Consider the following 19,915-nt stretch of genomic DNA (forward strand, 5'->3'; position numbering starts at 1 on the left):
TCAAGATGTATTACAGTACGCCCAATCCAAAGTAGACTACATTTATGCGCTGGGACTATACATGTCTCCGAGTAATAAGGAACTTAAAAACCAGGTATAAATTCAGATAGTAATACCAAATTAATAACGCAAACAAACACAGGCGAAACGGGAATAGTCAAGCCAAAGATATCTACTAACGCTCAACCATCTACTGACGCACAGTCACAAGTGTCTCCACACATTGCAGCTAAAAGTCAACAACATACTGATGAAAAAACAGCGCTTGTAGTAGGTGGTGTCACGGTTGGTTTACTCATGATTTGGATAACAAACTGATTCGAATAAATAGTTCTTAACGGACACATACAACAGCCCGGCAATTGCTACGATCAGTGCCCACAAGTTTTGACTAAGCCAAGTGGTGGTCTTAGCTAATAAATTCAAGAGCCAGGAAATAATACTCCCTATTATACCTGGAAGAGCAGACGCGGCTTTCCCAGCGAGCTTTTCCAGTGCTGAACCTAATGCTTTTAAATGCTTTTTTATCCACTCTTTTACGTAATTTGACTCAGGTGGTGTGGGTGGTCCGCTGCCCTCGGTTAACGCGAGAGTCAAAGTCGATATAATAAATCCCAATGCGGTTAAAATACTGGCAATGGTTATCCCCTACTCTCTGAACAATGTTTTAATTTTATCGGCCAGTGTAGTATCATCGTTGAGGACTTGATCGATAGTTTCTCGAATTCGACTGATTTGTGAACGAAGTGCCTTTCTATTACTGGAAGCCGCTTCGAGGCAGGCCGATCTTTCGTCTTCTAAGTTACGCAATCTTTCTGCAACGCGACGTCACCTGCCTGTTCAAGTTTTGTTTTCTCATATGCTATATGCTTGTCAAGTTCGGATAGCTTGGCTATATTATTGATGAGTTCTCCCTGCATTGTTTGCATAGCTTTGTCAAGACCTCGTAATTCCCTAATACTGAACTCTGAATATGGTGATACACTGACCGTGGAATTAACGTAGTAGGTATCCAAGATTTCTGCGAGCCCGTTCGTGGCCAGCTTCGAGCTTTCTTCCAAATTATCTATGTTACCAAGTTCAGCAGGCACAGTCAGAAAAACCTTAGTAGTCTTCGCGGAAAGTTCTTCTCGTGAGTAGTCTACAAAAACTAATTCATCACGAACAGTGCTGATACCATGTTTAGCAGCTATCGTAGACAAGGCTAGGGGCTTACGAGTACGAGAATTCATAAGATCAATATCTGGAGTGCCACGCAGTCGCAATGTTCCTTTACCATCTAATTCAAACTTTGAATAGTCACGACCAATTGTGCTAACATCTTTAAAGGTATCGTAATAATCATTAACGGTTGATTGTAAAAGTTCATCGCTAAGATTCATGCCACCAAAGCTGGTTTCATCAGTACCCTCTTCGATTGTACTAGGGTTATCAAAGTTATCTAGATTAAAATCATCCATTTTTATATCAAACATAAGGTTACATAATTTCAATATAACAATGTCTTCACAATACGGACGCAAGTTAAACCCACAATGTAGACTTCGGGATCCATTAGGGGTCAAAGCAATTCGTCAGTCTGTAACTATAACTAATAACCTGAGTACCATTGATCAGAATCAAACATTTCTAGTTCGCTTTCCTAATCTCTGCTCACAAGATGTGTTAGTTCCGGGAACTGTCCGACTAGCATTTACAATTAGTTTGAATTCTACAGATGCTAACAGGGAGCCCGTTCAGAATATAGGTTGTACTATCATTAAGAAAATCGCGATTCAAATAAGTGGTAATGAGGTTTTGAGCATTGATGATAGCGATGTATACTATTGTTACATGGATCTCTGGAAAACGGATAAAGAGTGGGAAAACTTACAGTACCAAGGTATTTGTAATCGGAACACATTGAGACTGCGTGTGGGTGCTGATAATGGTGATAATACCATCGTAAAACATCTCGCTGTTGCCGGCACATTAGATAACCGATTCTATATTCCGCTAGACTTTTAATTACTAGATAGTCACATGCCCTTCTATCAAGCATCCCTAGGTGATAGGTTAGAATACAAAACTCACTTTTAATGACTACGGTAGAGTAATCAGAGCTGCTGAAGATGGTAGCTATTCCATTGACAATATCTCACTGGAGTATGATATGATAACAGATCCTGAATTAGCCAGACAAATGCGTAACCAGTATACAGGAAGTTTAGCAATTTTGTACGATCACGTGCTTCGACACCGAAAGATGATAAGGAGCAAAAAAGATATGATGTGGAATATCAATCTAAACGTTCCCGCTAGATTGTTGAAGGGTATTTTAATGTTGTTCGAGGACCCCTCCAATGCATTTAAAAGAAATACCGAGAAGTTCTACAATCCCAAGATTACAAAAGTAGAATTGACTATCGAAGGCATTCCTAATTAACTATATAGTCAAGGAATGCTAGCTTATCAACAATGCGATGAGATTAAAAAACTTCCTTCTATAAAACGAAGCCCAGAAGTTAACGCGGTCGTGAAAGATCTGTCTCTTGGGGATGTATCAATGGGTGAATACCTCACCACGAAGTATGCGCTATGGCTTGACATGCGAACTACGGACGATGACCAACCACACGGCAGTGGGCGGAGAATAGAAAATGCTAGCGAGGGTGTCACTATACAGATAACGAAGCTCTGGGAAGCGGCTGGTAAATTAAACATATATTTGTACGTGATTATGGATGCGCAACAAACATTTTAAGAATTAAAATTTAGATGATTGATGCTATTGAGAAATGGCGACATTCATCAACCAAGTCAGCGAGCCTGCATGACCACCCGATCCCGTTAGTTGCCTCTTACGACAATGCTCAAGCTGTGTCAGTCTCTCCAGGAAATGAAGCAGATGGAGTCAACAGCATTTCAAATGCTCCAAGCTGCCTACACATTGCCCAAAAACAGACATGTTGATGTCTTGATGGTGATCATGATGTCTTCTACATATGTAGACAAATGTTATATGTGATATTATGTAATATCAACAACAAAATATTAATAATAACTATGTAGTTGCACCTTTTCATGGGCTGGAATGTATTGTTTTCATGCAGTTCTTGTCATTTCGTCTTCATACATGCATCGAGATCGAATGTTCTAAAACAACTGATGATATTTTGGGAACACTTTTCCTGTTTGTAATTTTGATTACACAGCAAATCATTTTCAATTTGATGACACTGAATACTTTGTTTATAACCTTTATTGTGCCTTGTTTCATGAATGAAATCATCCATCTATATATAATTTTGTTTTGCAGCTCATATCTTCCAGAAGTGTCCTGTGTCACCCATGAAGTAGGATGAAAAATGGACCAACATTTGCAAGTGATTAAATGACAAAGTGCTGTTAAGATGGGGAAATGTAGATAAAGTAGAAATCTGGGGCTATAGTTAATGTTGTGGGTGGGTAAAAACAAAGAGATAATGAAATGTTAATTAAGGATCAGATTTTTATACAGGACAGTTTAAGGTTATTAATTACATTTGTATTTTTTAATTTTAATTAGTTAGTTCTCAATGTTTTGTTGGAAAGTATTTCTGTTCATTTTTGTATACAAATCAAATGTAAATAAATTTTGCTAATCTGTGCATTAATTACAAGTCATGTCTTCTGTATGAACAATCTATCAAAAATTAATTTGCAGTGAAAATGTTGTTACATGTCACTAATATATCCCTACATGCAGTTACACATTTCAGTGGAATAAATATCATATGGATTCATTGATTATTGTATTGGTGTAAAACATCATGGACTTGTGAAAGCATGTCAAGTTGAGATCAAACAAGGTTTGGACTAGTACTACCTGTGGGATGTGATTCTGACTAAGACCATGGGATCCCACCCAAATTTCCGACCGGGATCCTGACCAAATTTCCCACTGGGATCCCAACCAAATTTCCCACTGGGATCCCAACCGAATTTCCCACAGGGATCCCAACCAAATTTCCCACCAGGATCCCACTGGGATCCCAACCAAATTTCCCACCGAGATCCCACAGTAATTTTTCTCTAGGGACATTTAGAAATTTGTTTAAAACGTCTTGATTTTGCTCTTTGACATGTTCGAAGTGGACCCGTTGTCGAAATGTGTGTCCGAGAATTTTATTTTCAATAACATCGCGGGAAATAGTGAATAATTTTTTAATTTATCAATAAAAAATTATAAATTGAAATGGAATACGTATTTCAGACATTGTGAAATGTGATAGATTTAATAAATGAATGATATTACAGGTAGGTCCATAAAAATATACATAATATTTTGATGTGACTACGGCTTGGCCGGTTAACCAGCCTATGGTGTCTGGGGACTCGATGCTTCTTAGCCGGAAAACAGGACTACTGTGTTGAAAGAGTTAATCAATTGCTGACGAGATTGATATTTATCATTAAAATATGCCTTATATGGCAAAGGTAGATTATTAATTCCTATTTTTCAAGCGTGCCATCGAGGCACGAAGATCATGATTTAGCCGTGCCATTTTCATTTTAGGCGTGCGATGGCACGCAAAATACGGTTAATTTCGAGCCCTGTATACGATCGCGAACATGTACGAAAAACATGGCTCTACGTAAATTTCCAAAATATTCGCCAACTGGGTTTAAGATAAGGTGGCGACTGGTAGATCAATTTAGGGCGCCAATCATAATACAAGGATGCATTGGCGACTAAAATGGTCGCTACTTCGAGAGCTTTAATATCTTTTTTATCCACCCCACGACCCAGGGAAGGTACTGAAATGAGGCGGTCAACAATCTGATGAATCAGAACAATGTTGATGTGTACGTCTAGATGGTGAACGACTTCTGCTCCGATGTGAAGTTTTACCCCTGACCGAGGGCTTAGATGAACTGCCTGGTGAAAAAGAATCATGAGTTGATGTCCAAGTAGGAGCAGGTGTACTGGTACTACTCAACGAAGAATGTACTGTATTATGACTCACAATATACATTAGTAACTGGAGTAGGTGGTAAAACATGTGCTGTAATTGATGCAGGTGTCTGATACATAGGCGTAGGCGCAGGATACAATTGTGTCAGAGACTAGTGCCTCATGGATTGTAGAAAATTTTGCATCAAATTAGTGTTTGGAATTGGCATAGGCACCTGCGTTTGCATCTGCTGCGCTGGATACGTTGGTACAGCGCTAAGCTGATTGTGCGCTGCTTGCATAACATCATACGCTGATAGCCCTGGGGCTGATGTCATTGTAGATGCGCTTGGGTAATAGGCATTGGCTGCGCTCAGCGCAGGCATATGAGGCGCAATGCTCAATGGTGTAGACTTGAGTCTGGCTTGGGTTGGCGCTACCCCCGACAACGCATCTTGAGGCGCTGGCGCACTGTCTGCAGAAGTAACAGACGTAGAATTCTCAAAAAGACTGCAAATTAGGTCCAGTTATAATACGCCCAACATTCTCCGGGAGAGAGGATTCTGGCGGCATGTGCACCTCCGCAGTGACGGTAACGGCCGACCTATTATCCCTCAAAGATAAAGGTTGCGTCGTAATGATCGAATCCTGTCCCTTGCTCATTCGCGATAGAGACATTTTCCTTTTCTCGAGACGTGATTGCTGCAAAATATGTTTATGAGTAACCTGCCTATACCTCACGAAACTCGTTGGAGAGAGGTTTACACAAAAAACACATTAAGATTTTGGTGCACAAATTTGCGTACACGCCAAATAACGTGGATGAGGATCTTTAATAGATTTTTTTCCACGACAATTAGTACAACGCGCAATCATAGGTTATGCAATAATATACTAGAAGAAAAGGGACTGGAATTTACTGCCGTAAATAAAAATTATCGGCAAAATTTTCGAACGAGTTGAAAGTGTATGATTGATTGAATATACGCAACTCAATGAACCGCCAAAGCTAGTAGTATTGAAAACAACATATGAAATATGTTATACATACATAGCCAATAATTGTAAACAATTGACTACCTGACAGGTAAACAATTGTAACACAATTCAAAATGGCGGGGAACAGATAGCATGTGGCTCTTTTTTCCGCCTCTATACATCAAATACAACTTCACAACATGTTGAAAGTAGTATGTAAAGAATACATCACCCATCGCAGATGTATTTAGAATGGTAGACGAATTTGAAGGTCTAAATATATCCAAAACCGAGATCTCCGCTGGAGACATCCTAGCTGTGTCGCGACAGGCAGTGATGTGAAGAGTTGAGTTTTGGTCACGTGGACAGCGACGGCGTGGTGCCAAAGTGGGATTGTGGAACAGAACCTTCCCCCAAAGACTATCGCTGGTACGCTGTCCCAGGGTTTTTTTTGTCGCAAGGTAAGCAGTGAATGCATTAAGGAGTAATGCAGGATAAGTTAAAAATTTACATGATAGTACAGCTCTTCACATGATGCGTGTGGTGCAGGAACAGAAGAAATTCAGCCAAGAATAGGGGCATTTCTCAATACAGAAACTCTCAAAGGAGAGGAGGTGGGGCTGTCTGGGGCCGCCTGCTGTGAGAGTGGATCAGTGTATTTAGCAAGTCTGGTAGTTTGAGGGGGTTGGAGCAGGATATCTCTATGGCCTCTTGGGCGAACAGCATGTGGATGTTGAAGCGAATATTGTCTGGTTTAAAAGATCTCAGGTCGGTAATCTGACAGCACTTCTTTACATGTTGTCATGTCCATGGTCATGTGTCATAAGGTGCAGATAACACTAAATAGCAAAACTGGAAAACAGCTTATTCGTTCATTATTATCATACAAGTATTAAGAGAAACAAAGATTTCTTACAGTTTTGGTAAGTATCCTTTGCTTTTTTAAAGAGTATATTTCTTGAGAATTCTAAAACATTGGCAAATACAAGGTTAGAATTCAAAATATTGGGAAACAACAAAATAATAATTACATACACCAAATTGCTATACAGTTTTAAAAAAAATGGCTGAGTAATAGCCATCAAAAGGTTTTTCAGTATCGTTGCTGTGGACCTGTGCTTGAACCGCTTGAACAAATTGGGGTGTCATCCCTTTTTTCTGATTTAAGACGATGGTTTAACTGAGGCAGATGCAAGACATACAGGCAACAACAATTGACATTCTGTCAGGTGAGCCAAAAATGCTGCAAAACTGGGTCAAAGGTTGTAAAGCCACAATCAGCCTAAAAATTTATCATGTTATTCCTCACACTACAAACGCTCATACATGCTGCAGTTTGCATCATAATACCTGCAAAAATAATGTGCAATATATGTATAAAATCCTATCAGAATTCTGTGAGCAGTTTTTAGTGATGCAACAGTTGGGACCCAGTTCCAGAGCCCTTAAATGAAGGATTGATTAATAAATTCAGAGTCTCACAGGACATAGAAGGAACAGAGTAATAGTGAAATCTTTTGTATACACACAAACTTTAGTCATGTAAGCAAATTGTTTTGCTGTGACAAGTCAGTAAATAAACCATCTTCACGAGGCAAGGGTGTTAACTGACTATAAAAGTCCAGTTTCCACCCTTGGCTCGACTGACGAGTCTATGCTTAGGCCAATCAAAATCACGCACCAAAATTGAAATCCGGTTCGTAAACTGTCATGCAGATTTCGGTCGATTACAGGATTTGCACAGCATGTGCACCTGCAACTTGTCAACAGATATTTTCCAAACTTTTCAAGTTTTTAATTAAGGTGCTCAGAAGGGGCTTAACTTGTAACAACCACTGGTGGCGCTACAATAGAGCCCAGTAATTCCAGCCTAGTTCGGCAGGGGTGGGACCTGGACTTTTAAAGTCAGTTAACTCCCTTGCCTCGGGAAGATGTAAATAAACAGATGTCTGTGACCTTTAGAAAATGGACAAACTTAAGGGACTTAAGTTTTGAGACCATGTAATGTCCAGTGTCCACAACAAAAGATTTCACAGCTGTGTCCAGCTTTGTGTTTCAGTATTTATTGTTTCAGTTATATGCAGAATAGTTGCACAGATTTAGTTAGGCGGTATGCCAATGTTACGGCGAATGAGAGTTACCTCTTCACCAGGGGGCAGTGTTTATGTAGTACATTTGTATTGATCCTTGCACCTTGTTGCTCAATGATGTGCTTCACCTGTTGGGTAAAGGTTCAGATGGGACTTGTAGGGTTATCTATATCATATATGACTATGGTTAGGTGCTCTACCGCCTAAACATTACTAGCTCTGTTATGCATGACTGAAGAGATGTGAGAGTGAGCTCCCCTTAGATCATTGACCATGTGGAGGCTGTATACTCAACACTCAGCACAATAAACCTACTATCTTCAAACTATATATACTGTGGTATATTGAGAAGACATAACATGGTGTCAGAAGTGGGATAAGGATATCATTAACCAGGTTAGCAACTACAATAGTCAAAAAGAAGATTTTACTTGATGAACTTGTTAGTGAGCGAAAACTGAAGGTCTAATTGAAGTCCATGTGCTTTTTGTGAAGTGTTGGAAATTTTCATCTGGTGTGATAAAATGGCAAATAACGAAGAGCAACCACAGTTACCTCAGTTATTACCACAGTCAGCATACAGGGTGAACCCACCTGAACAGTTTGACTTCACAAAACCAGAATCTTGGCCAAAATGGTCACGTCGTTTTGAACGATTCAGACAGTCATCTCTTTTGACTAAAGAAGCAGATGAAGTTCAAATCAATTCACTCATTTACCATATGGGAGATGAAGCAGAGGATATCCTGTCATCTCTGAATTTGACAGATGAAGAAATGAAGTCATATCAAACAGTGATTGATAAGTTTCAGAGACACTTTGTAATTTCTCATAATGTGATATATGAGAGAGCTGTATTTAACAGACGTATACAAGAAGATGGTGAGACTGTGGACTCGTTCATCAATGCATTGTACGTTTTAGCTCGTCATTGTGACTACGGTACACTACACGATGATCTAATAAGGGACAAAATTGTCGTAGGAATTAGAGACAGTGCATTAAGTGCTAAAATGCAAGCAGATAATGAACTGACACTAGTCAAAGCTGTACAGATGGCGAGACAACGAGAAATGATTAAGAATCAACAATCTCAACTTCGTAAGACTGACACAAGTGCGGCAGCAATGGATGCAGTCAAGTCTAGAAGACCGACAAAACCACACAGACAATCATCAAAGAATAATTCTTCAAAAGCCAGTCATGCTTCCAAGAATGGAAAACACAGTTCACCAAAGTCAAGAAGACCATATTGTCAACGATGCGGAGCGAAACCTGCACACAAATGGCAAGATTGTCCTGCACGCGAGTCTATTTGTCACAAATGTAACAAAAAGGGACATTATAGTTCTGTTTGTCTTAGTGGCAAAAAAGTAGATGAATGTGTGCTAGACTTTGACTCTGATGAAGACGAATTTTTCATTGGACAGCTGAGTGATACATCAAGAAATATTGATGAAGGCCCATGGGTGACAAACATTCAAGTGAATGACACCTTGATGAAGTTCAAGATCGATTGTGGTGCGGATGTCACTGCCATATCCGATACCTGTTTCAAGAAACTTGGCAATGTCAAACTTGAAAAGACCAAGAAGAAATTACTTGGCCCAGCTAAAATAAAACTCGATGTCATAGGGGTGTTTACTCCGAAGCTAACCAAAGGCAGCAAGGTAACATCACAAGACATCTATGTTGTGAGGAACCTTGACAGAAGTCTACTGGGGAGACCAGCCTTAACAGCCCTTGAATTGATCAAGTTTGTTGACTCAATCACAATCGATGATGTGGAGAGAGACTTTCCATCATTGTTCAAAGGTCTGGGTGAAATTCCGGGTGAACATGACATAGAACTAACTGATAATGCTGTTCCCTGTTCTCTAAACACACCAAGACGTGTACCCATACCACTCCTTGAAAAGGTCAAGAAAGAGCTTGAGAAAATGCAGGATCTGCAAGTCATTGAACCAGTTACACATCCAACTGACTGGTGTTCAGGTATTGTTGTCGTTCCGAAGGGGAAGACAGGAGTGAGAATCTGTGTTGATCTGACACAGCTCAACAATAGTGTGAAGAGAGAAATTTACACTATGCCTGCAGTTGATCATATTCTCCGTCAGATTAAAGGTGCTAAGTACTTTACTCGCTTAGATGCTAATTCAGGCTTTTACCAGCTGAAGTTGTCAGACAAAGCATCCAAGTTAACAACTTTCATAACTCCATTTGGCCGATATCGGTTCAAAAGGATGCCATTTGGAATCTCGAGTGCACCCGAGATATTTCAACGAACAATGTCTCAAATCCTGAAAGATCTTCCTGGTGTAATCTGCCTGGTGGACGACATACTCATCTATGGCTCGACTCAAGAGGAGCATGATAAGCATCTCATGAGAGTACTCAAACGTCTAGTAGATAATGGTGTCACACTCAACAGGGACAAGTGCGAGTTCAACAAGACTAAACTGAAGTTTGTTGGACATGTCATCAGTGAGAATGGTGTTCAACCTGACCCTGATAAAGTCAAAGCCCTTGTCAACATGAAACCTCCTACAGACAAAACTGAGCTGAGAAGATTTCTCGGTATGGTGAACCAGATGTCAAAGTTCTCTGACAAACTTGCTGAAGGTACCAAACCCCTGAGAGAGTTGCTACATAAAGACAGTACATTCCTATGGAGTGATGTACAACAAGCCTCATTTGATGAAGTCAAACGTCAAATAGGTGACGCACCAACTCTGGCTTTGTATGACTCAGCAAGAGAAACGATTGTATCAGCAAATGCATCATCATATGGTATTGGAGCTGAGCTGAAACAGAAACAATCTGATGGATCATGGAAACCAGTAATCTTGGCATCCAGGTCCCTAAGTGATACAGAGCAAAGATACGCACAGATCGAAAAAGAAGCTCTGGCGATTACCTGGGCAACAGAACGGTTCAACGATTATGTGCTTGGAAAACACTTCCAAATAGAGACTGACCATAAACCTCTTGTTTCCATACTTGGATCCAAATGTCTTAGTGATCTGTCTCCAAGATTGCAACGATTCAGAATGAGGTTAATGCGATATAGTTATTCTGTGTTCCACACACCTGGCAAAAATCTGGCAATTGCAGATACACTGTCAAGATCACCGGTGGATGAAATCCTCCTAGCTGAAGACAAACACTTTGAACAAGAGACTGATCTCTTTGTTGATCTAGTAGTGTCACAACTACCAGCTTCTGATGCGAAGTTAACAGAAATAGCCTCAGAACAAGAGAAAGTGTATGGCAGAATATCCACATTCTTACAGAACAAGTGGCCTGCATACCATTCCCTGTCAACAGAGGAGAAGCAGCTGTACAAAGTGAGGCATGACTTGTCTATGGTGAATGATCTGTTGTTAAAGGGCAATAGACTGGTGATACCTCCTACTCTTCGATCTCAAATGCTTGAGAAGATTCATGCGGGACATCAAGGAATCCGTAAATGTCGAGAGAGGGCAATGACAGCTGTATGGTGGCCAGGACTGAGTGCAGAAATCAGATCTGTTGTTGAACACTGCAAAATCTGTTCAAAGTACAGGAGAAATCCAACTGAACCTCTCCTACCAACACCAATTCCTGATCGACCTTGGCAGAGAGTAGGTACAGACCTGTTTGAACTCAACAAAGCAATGTACATACTGGTCATTGACTACTTCTCAAGGTACATAGAAGTCATCAAGCTGTCTTCTACAACATCAAAGAGTATCATCAACAGTTTGAAATCTGTATTCTCTAGACATGGGATACCAGAGGTACTTATCTCAGATAATGGACCCCAATATTCTTCACAGGACTTCCGTGAGTTTGCTCAATAGTACAACTTTACTCACATCACATCCAGCCCGTTGTATCCAAGAAGCAATGGAGAGGCTGAGCGAGCTGTTCAGTCATGCAAGAATATGTTGCGTAAAGCTGATGATCCATATCTTGCAATGTTGGAATACAGGTCAACACCTGTATCTGGTGGATTATCTCCAAGTGAGCTTCTAATGGGAAGAAAGCTGAGAACAAGCTTGCCATGTCATCCTACACAACTACAATCCAAACATGTGGATGTGAAAAGATTCAAGCAAACTGAATCTGTGAAAAAACTAATAATGAAAGATCAGTATGATCATCATCATAATGTGCGACCAATGTCTGAGCTCAAACCTGGTGATTGTGTTTGGGTAAATCAGTCCGAGTCGAAAGTGGTCGGTAAAGCCGACACCCCGCGGTCATATATTGTGTCAACCCCAAAGGGGGAGGTGAGGCGCAATAGATGTGATCTCAAGTTGATTCCTGGAACAGAGGATACAAGTGTCAAAGTGATCCAACCAACTGTCAACAGCAGTCCTGGTAGTGCAAGTCTGTGGTCACAAGACAATACTAACTCTAAGTCTCCAGTTAAAGTTAATCCTCTCAGTCCATCATGTGTGCAAACCAAAAGTGGTAGACATTCAAAACCACCAAAAAGACTTGATCTTTGAAATGCATATTTCATTGTATTTGAATAGCATTCAACAGCGAATGTTGTATCAGTAATTTTGAAGTTATAGCAATGATCGTTATAATGTTCTATTTTAGAAAACACTTAAAAAGAGTACTGTTTAACTAGAATGATCTAGTAACATTGACTAAGTGTTAAGGCTTTATTTCCAATATAATGTTATGCATAATATATACCGGTATGCTTCGAAGTGTCAAATGTTAATTTCACTTAAGAAAGTATGATCATTTATTTGCAATCGTTATTGCATATTTGTGTTTAAATGCATTTAAATGTGTTAGGCATATATCTGTCTGTAACTAGAACATGTAGAATGCATTAATGTTTACTTTATTTCACGTGCTTAAAGTTTTGCAATTATCTTTCCTAGAAAGGGGGATGTAGGGTTATCTATATCATATATGACTATGGTTAGGTGCTCTACCGCCTAAACATTACTAGCTCTGTTACGCATGACTGAAGAGATGTGAGAGTGAGCTCCCCTTAGATCATTGACCATGTGGAGGCTGTATACTCAACACTCAGCACAATAAACCTACTATCTTCAAACTATATATACTGTGGTACCGTATATCGCTGTGTATAAGGCGAGTTTTTCGTACCTAAAATGGGGGGGCTAAGAAGGGGGGTCGTCTTATACACGGAGTCGAAGATGGGTATATTGAGAAGACATAACAGGACTGACCATTACATTCGCTATCATGCAGTTCCTACTATATGAGACTCAGAACTCTCATAGTTTCACAGGCCATAAAAGCTAACAATGAATGGACAGACAGTGATATATAACATGATTTTCACCATTCTATAAACTGTCAGACTCTTTGGCTAAGGTGAGGAGAAACTAATGAGTATGCATATAGTAGTAAAAAAGGATGGTAATCAGAGCACGACTGATCCATGGAAGGTATGGAACTCTGCACAGTAAATTGCAATGCCTTAACATGACAACTGGGCCTCCAACAGCCCTACTTTAAAATGACAGGATAAAATTACCAGAACTAACTTTAACAAGCTTGCCACCAAGTCGGAATGGTCTCTGGAAGTCATTCTGACAATTTGCATATCCCATTCCAAGTCCAACTCCTGCTCCAAATGCCACTGGCCATGGACGACCTGAAAATGACAATGATTTCATGATATACATAATAATAAACGAAAATATACATGCAAGCATGAATGAACACCTTCATACAATAGTTCTATATATTGGATTATGCAGTTTGAAGTTCATGGGTCATGTGAGGTGAAATGGGGTTTAACGTTTGTCACATCGTGTGCTCTTTTATCATTACTTTTGGGATGTATTTTAGTAGGGGTAGATGTCATTCTTAATACTGGAACGGGTCGCCCAAACACACCATTTTGACATGTGAAAAGCATGTGTTTTGTCTCTGACTTGATTATATAAAGCCATGTTTTAGCAGTTTTAAGACACAGTTGATCTTTCACTGCCGTGAGACCTGGCCAGGAGACAGACTTTTGTGAGTATAATATTGTGTTATTTCGAGGATAAATGTGTGGAATAGTTATTTCGTGTTTAATTGTATATAAGGTTTGCTTTGCCAAAAGGATTGTCCATCATGGAAATATAGCCTGTTAAATATGTTCTTTTCAAAGTTCTTAACTTCTTGTATTGAAATACATGATAGTTGTCACCTGCTAGTTGGGCATTTTTCATGATTTCAGGCCTTAGTGTGATTGCTCATACTTGAGGTCCCTAATTTGTACATCCATCACCGACCTTTGAATGGGACACCTGATGTGAATATTGCTGACTTAACCTGATGAGAAATATTGCTGATTTAACTTGATGTGAATTATTGCTGACTTAACCTGATGTGAATATTGCTGACTTAACCTGATGTGAATATTGCTGACTTAACCTGATGTGAAATATAGCTGACTTAACCTGATGAGAAATATTGCTGACTGTAATAAATGTAATCAACCTAAAGTATTTTTCTTTTCGTTTGTTATAATGTGTGCTGTATGTCCTTAGTTCTGCTTTTGATTAGTGACATCCTAGATTATTCCACTCATATAGGGACATGCGTGTGTGTGTGTGTGTGTGTGTGTGTGGCTGTTCGTACTAGTCCTGACTTGCCAATTTGATAGTGTTATCCAACTGAGATACCATGCAGCAGTTTAACCTGAGTATGTCACTCAGACACAGAACACTGACTCCGAGCTGACTTGTCCTTGTTTTAGCCCCTAAATGCCTAGCACTAGATGCCTCAATGCCTAGAACATGGAGGTGGTCTGACATTCATGGGACATCCATTTCTAAGGTCTCATTTTGGGTCTTACAGAAAACAAAAATAACAAGCATGAAATACCCATGTATTACTACTGTAATGAGACAAATGGACGAACAACTTCTTTATTACAATTAGGAGCGACGTTTCGGTGTAGGTTCTAACACTGTTATCAAGCAAGTGAAGTACAGAGTATGGTTGACAAGAATATATACAGGATAGGAGGCAGTGTTTATACAGTTGAGTAGGTTTAAGATCAGTTACACTGTTGTATTTGTAATGTGTTGTGTTATTACTTAAAAAATTATCAGAGAAGTAAGGGAGATCTTACATTACTTAAGAGATCAATGAGAGTAAGGGTCACTATGAGGTGTACTGAGAAGTAAAGCACCAATCATCTGGTGATCTGAGTAGTAGACTGGAGTCTGGAATGCTACAGCACTGGCATGATCAGTAAACAACAAGTCTTGTGTAGCTCCAAGACAGTGGCCTTGGGAGTGACTGAGTTGAGTCATTTTCTGCATATTAAAGAAATCTTTAAGTTTCAGTTTTTCACTCAGATCACAGTTGAAATCCCCAGTAACTGTTCACATTCATGCTTGGAGAGATCCTGAAGTTTCTGCATGAAGTTAGTAAGTGAATGCGACAATCGCGTCCATGACTTTTGGAGGAACATACACACAGGCAATGGAGAACTTACCAACAAGAAAAGAAATGTATTCAATACAGCGAGATGAAATTATGTGCCAAGTTTGGTGAAGAAATATTGTACGGTTTTCAAGATCTGCTCCGGAAACAAGGACTTCCGCCAGTCTAAATCAAAGTTGTTGCTATGGAAACTTGAAAAATAATTTGTTTTTAAATAATCCCAAACTATCAAAACTCACCAGTTCACCACTAGACCTACCTATGTGCCAAGTTTGGTTAAGATATCTCTCATGGTTTTTGTGTTCTGCTACACGAATGAAATGTGACTGACGGCCAGACAGACAGGTGGCACCCACTCCTACCCTTCCACTTCGTGGTGGGGGATAATTAACCAAAATTCTTCATGGCTTTACAGACCCTCCATTTCATTTCATATTCTTGTGGGCCTTGAAGTTTAGAAAGAGACATCCTTTTCTTTTCTTTTTAGAGGGAAAAGCCTGAGGACAAATTTTCACGACACCTTCCCAAAATATTTAATGGCTGGTTCTCAGCTCACTGATCATTCAAGGAAATCTATTGAATAAAAACTTATTAAAACATGTTAAGTACATATACTACTGACAAAAATAAGGAAACTAATTATTTGCATGTGACTATCGTTGAGGTGTACATTTACAGTATCGTGGCATTGCAACATCTAATCACAATGAAATCATGCATGAACAGCATGTGATTGCACATCTACACAGAAGCAAAAACGTGTGTGCCTATAGTGGAACACACAATGACTAATGCAACTGAGCTAGGCACACGCTAAAAAATGTCTCCCATACAGTATCTCAAGGAACAGACAAAACGGCGAATTATGAATGGGACAAGAGTCAAGGCAGTGTTGTAACAAGGTATGACAGGCCTAAAAACATGACACTTAGACAAGATTGTCTCTGTACATTAATTGCAGTACACAGTAGATTTTTTTTAGTCCAACCTGCTCCTGTTATCAATAGAGAATTCCATATCATAAAAGGAAAGTGACTCTAAACATCTTCAGTCAAAAACATCTCTAGCCATGAAAGCAAAGCGTCCTGTTAAGGGTGTGACCCTAACAGCTCACAAAATGGCAAAGTTTGGGTTGGGCAAGGCAACATGAGGGACAGGCTGTGCGCCAATGGTGTTACACCATGTTTACAGATGTATCAAGACTTTGCCTTCAATTCACAGATGGCAGAAAACTTTGACAATTTAGCAAGCGGTATGCCAGGGCAACAGTTCTTGACCATGATCAGTATGGGGAGGGGAGGGGAGGGGAGGGGAGGGGAGGGGAGGGGAGGGAAGGGAAGGGGAGGGGAGGGGTGTGGGGGAGGGGAGGGGTGTGGGGGCGGCACCACTCATGACAGGTGAACTCATTTGGTTATTGTGAATAGACATTTGACTGACAAGAGATAATTCCCCAGAATTATAAACAGATCTTCTGCAAGATGACCACGCCAGACTACATCGTGTACAGGTCATCACCGATTATCTTAAAGGCGGAAGCATACAGACATTGGACTGGTTCACGAAATCCACTGACATGTCCCCAATAGAACATCTGTGTGATGAACGCCAGAATCCCAGCACCCGCCAATGTTGCCCAGATTGGGTTAGCTCTTCAGGCGGAATGGCACGCAATACCAACGGCAACCATGCTCAAGTTAATCAACAATATGCCATCGAGGTGTTTGACACACCAAACATTGATCTACATGCTGGAAATCAAACAATAATTATCATTGTGTTTAATTCTAAGAATACTACCTCTATTACATCATTGCCATAAATTCCTGTTTTGGCTGTCAATCACACTATAAATTTATTTAGACGTCAATCTATCTATAGTTGTGAGGTAAATCCTATCCCTGACAGGAAGCACAACTGTGCATGCAGAGGGCAGGAAACCATCACATCTTTCATCCAATAACCTCATCTACTAGATGCCGATTATTTGGGGAGGCGGGAGGCACTAGTTTCTGATGTAACAGAGGTAGTATTTTAGAATTATACATAATGGTAACTATTGTTTGATAATTCCTTTGATAGAGGGACTGGTGGGATCTGGCATCTAGTATCCCTAGATAGATGGCAGCACTTGAATGGTAAATATGTATATATATGGGAGGTGATATGCCTTGTATTCCAGCTTCCCTGGATGAGGCTGTATGACGTCTACTTGTGGTAACCTAGCGGTTTTATGTCTTAGACTGACCTAATTGTGGTTCTGACGTCATTCTATATGACTTCATTTATTCTCCCATTTCAAGTAATGTATGAACAGGATTCACAGTTTTTCCAGCTTGCTGAGTCTATCTTTTACAACAGTGCTTGGAGGTCAGTGCGATGATACGCCTATGACTATCATGTAGGGACCTTTATGTTACTTATTTCCCATCAAACACTGATTCCCTGTTACTCATGACTGAACCTTAATGCTCTTAGCAACATGTTGAAGGAGTAACTTACATTTTGGAGATATAAATCCTAGGGAATCTTCATCCATCAAACAGTCTGAGTAGCTGATATGGAATAACTAGTGGCTTGCATCTTTGACAAGATAATTTCCAAGCGTGAAGGTGGAGATTGTTGAGACTGTGGAATACGTCAGATCTTGGTATATCGTGATGTTCGGGGATATTCAGAGGTTCTTCTCTCCTCTAGTCTTTCTCTGAGAGTAAGTTCCTGGAGAGATGTTAGGGTGCCTAGGCATGACATTCACCAGTTGCAGCGATCTTGTTGCCTTGCTGAGTGCTTTTAGTTGTGTTCTTTCATAACTGTCTTCCTCTGTGTGTGTGAGTGTGAGTGTGAGTGTGAGTGTTAGTGTGTGTGTGTTAGAGAATACTCTTGTTCAGCTGGAATCTTGCCCCTATGTAGACGATATCTTGGGAGAGTATTAATTCAGACTTTGTGGGATGAACTAGGAATCCCAATTTTGGTGGTTTTATCAACTATTTCTTTTTGAAAACATTTAAATCTATGATCATGTGCATTTCTGAAGAGTTTTTCTTTGGAACTAGGCAGACTGGAGAGTAAAATCCTTGGGTGGTGTCTTATTCCTTTATCACTAACAAAGGGTACAAACTAACATAGGAAGCCAACAGATGATTGGCGCTGATAAGGTGATTACCAAAGACAATGGAAGCCAACACTTAAGTAATCAGAGCTGAGTAATAGCTTGTACCCTTTGTTAGTTACCACCTTTTGTTATCTTATTAATTTTGTTGTACATATATATGCTCTCTGCCTCATGGCATTCATTCACCTGATGAAGGAGTAAGCATATACTCCGAAACGTTGTGTTCCTCATAATAAAGAAGTTGACATCCATATATTCTCTTCCTTATTAACCAACATGAAACTTTATACAATTTATAAGGGCAAGTGAAAACATCGCAGGACGAGTACAAAATAATATCTACTTGCCCTTCAGGACAAGTTGTGTTTGAGACATTTTTCGAGCCCTGCATGTGTCTTATAAGTGTGCTGATTGATAGGCTGGAGACGGGGTCTGATACTCCAGAACCGTCCCTGGATAAGTTGATCTTATCAGTGATGTCATTAGTGTAGGAAGGATAAGGTAGAGTACAGAATATATCCGACTTCATCTTCGGTTCCTCATAGTCTGCTCTTTCCATTTTAGTATTAGGAGTAGACTCCCCTATGGGTTGCTGTAGGGTGGGCATGAGATGATACAACTCCTGAAAAATGACTCTGATAGACATGATTGACATGAAGTGGCTCCTGAGTTCAAAGTGCTCGGATGTAAATCAGTGACCTCTGAGTAAGAAAGGTACATCTGCTCCTTTTGGGTGGGCGGCTGGGAAAGGCTACTAAGTAGTAGTGGTAAAGGTAATGGTGATTCTAGCTCACTTCCACTGGAGCTAGATTTATACTCAATACCAATACTAGAGGTAATTTTCTATGCAAAAACGATGATGTGATTCAACAATCATCATGCCTTGTAGTAAAAGAAACATTATATAACGAGGAAGAAGATTGATATTTTTACAACGAATGAAGTTCATCAAGCTCACCTGTTTTTTCTTCCCCACAAAGGTAAGACGCAAAACGTATAAATACGCTTTAACCGTAGTGGATGTGGCTAGTCGGTACAAAGAGGCTGAACCATTGACCCAAAAGATTTAACAGAAGTATCTAATGCACTGGGCAACATACATAAACGCAGACCACTAAAATGGCCCAATTAAGCTATTTCAAGTAGATCCTGGTTGCATGTTTATGGGATTAGTAACTAAACTGTTTACAAAGCACGATGTTGCAATCATGCCCACCGTAGCCAAGCAATTGTTGAAAGATTTAACCGGACATTAGCAGAACGTTTGTTTGGATATCAGCATGGGATTGAAATGAAATCGGATTGATTAACCTAAAATTTAGCCTGCTGAATTATTTTCACACTTCTTACCCCTGCCTGCTGGATTAATATGATTTAGCATTCGGTTTATGGTCAGCTCCG

At 39.9% G+C, this 19,915-nt stretch overlaps 1 protein-coding gene across 2 annotated transcripts in view; it reads right to left on the minus strand.

Annotated features, from left to right (window-relative positions):
* LOC139470891 (MICOS complex subunit Mic10-like) overlaps positions 1-19,915 on the minus strand; it is a 58,232-nt gene that overhangs the window by 10,642 nt on the left and 27,675 nt on the right. Inside the window, exon 3 of one of the 2 annotated variants that reach the window (XM_071253217.1) lies at positions 13,496-13,615. In XM_071253217.1, coding sequence (XP_071109318.1) covers positions 13,496-13,615 — 120 coding nt within the window. The remainder of the gene's footprint in view (positions 1-13,495; positions 13,616-19,915) is intronic. The other variant, XM_071253216.1, reaches the window with a different exon arrangement.

The sequence above is a fragment of the Haliotis cracherodii genome, unplaced genomic scaffold (genome assembly GCF_022045235.1).
Source record: "Haliotis cracherodii isolate W230 unplaced genomic scaffold, xgHalCrac1.p SCAF_21, whole genome shotgun sequence".
In the NCBI taxonomy this organism is placed as follows: Eukaryota; Metazoa; Mollusca; class Gastropoda; order Lepetellida; family Haliotidae; genus Haliotis; species Haliotis cracherodii.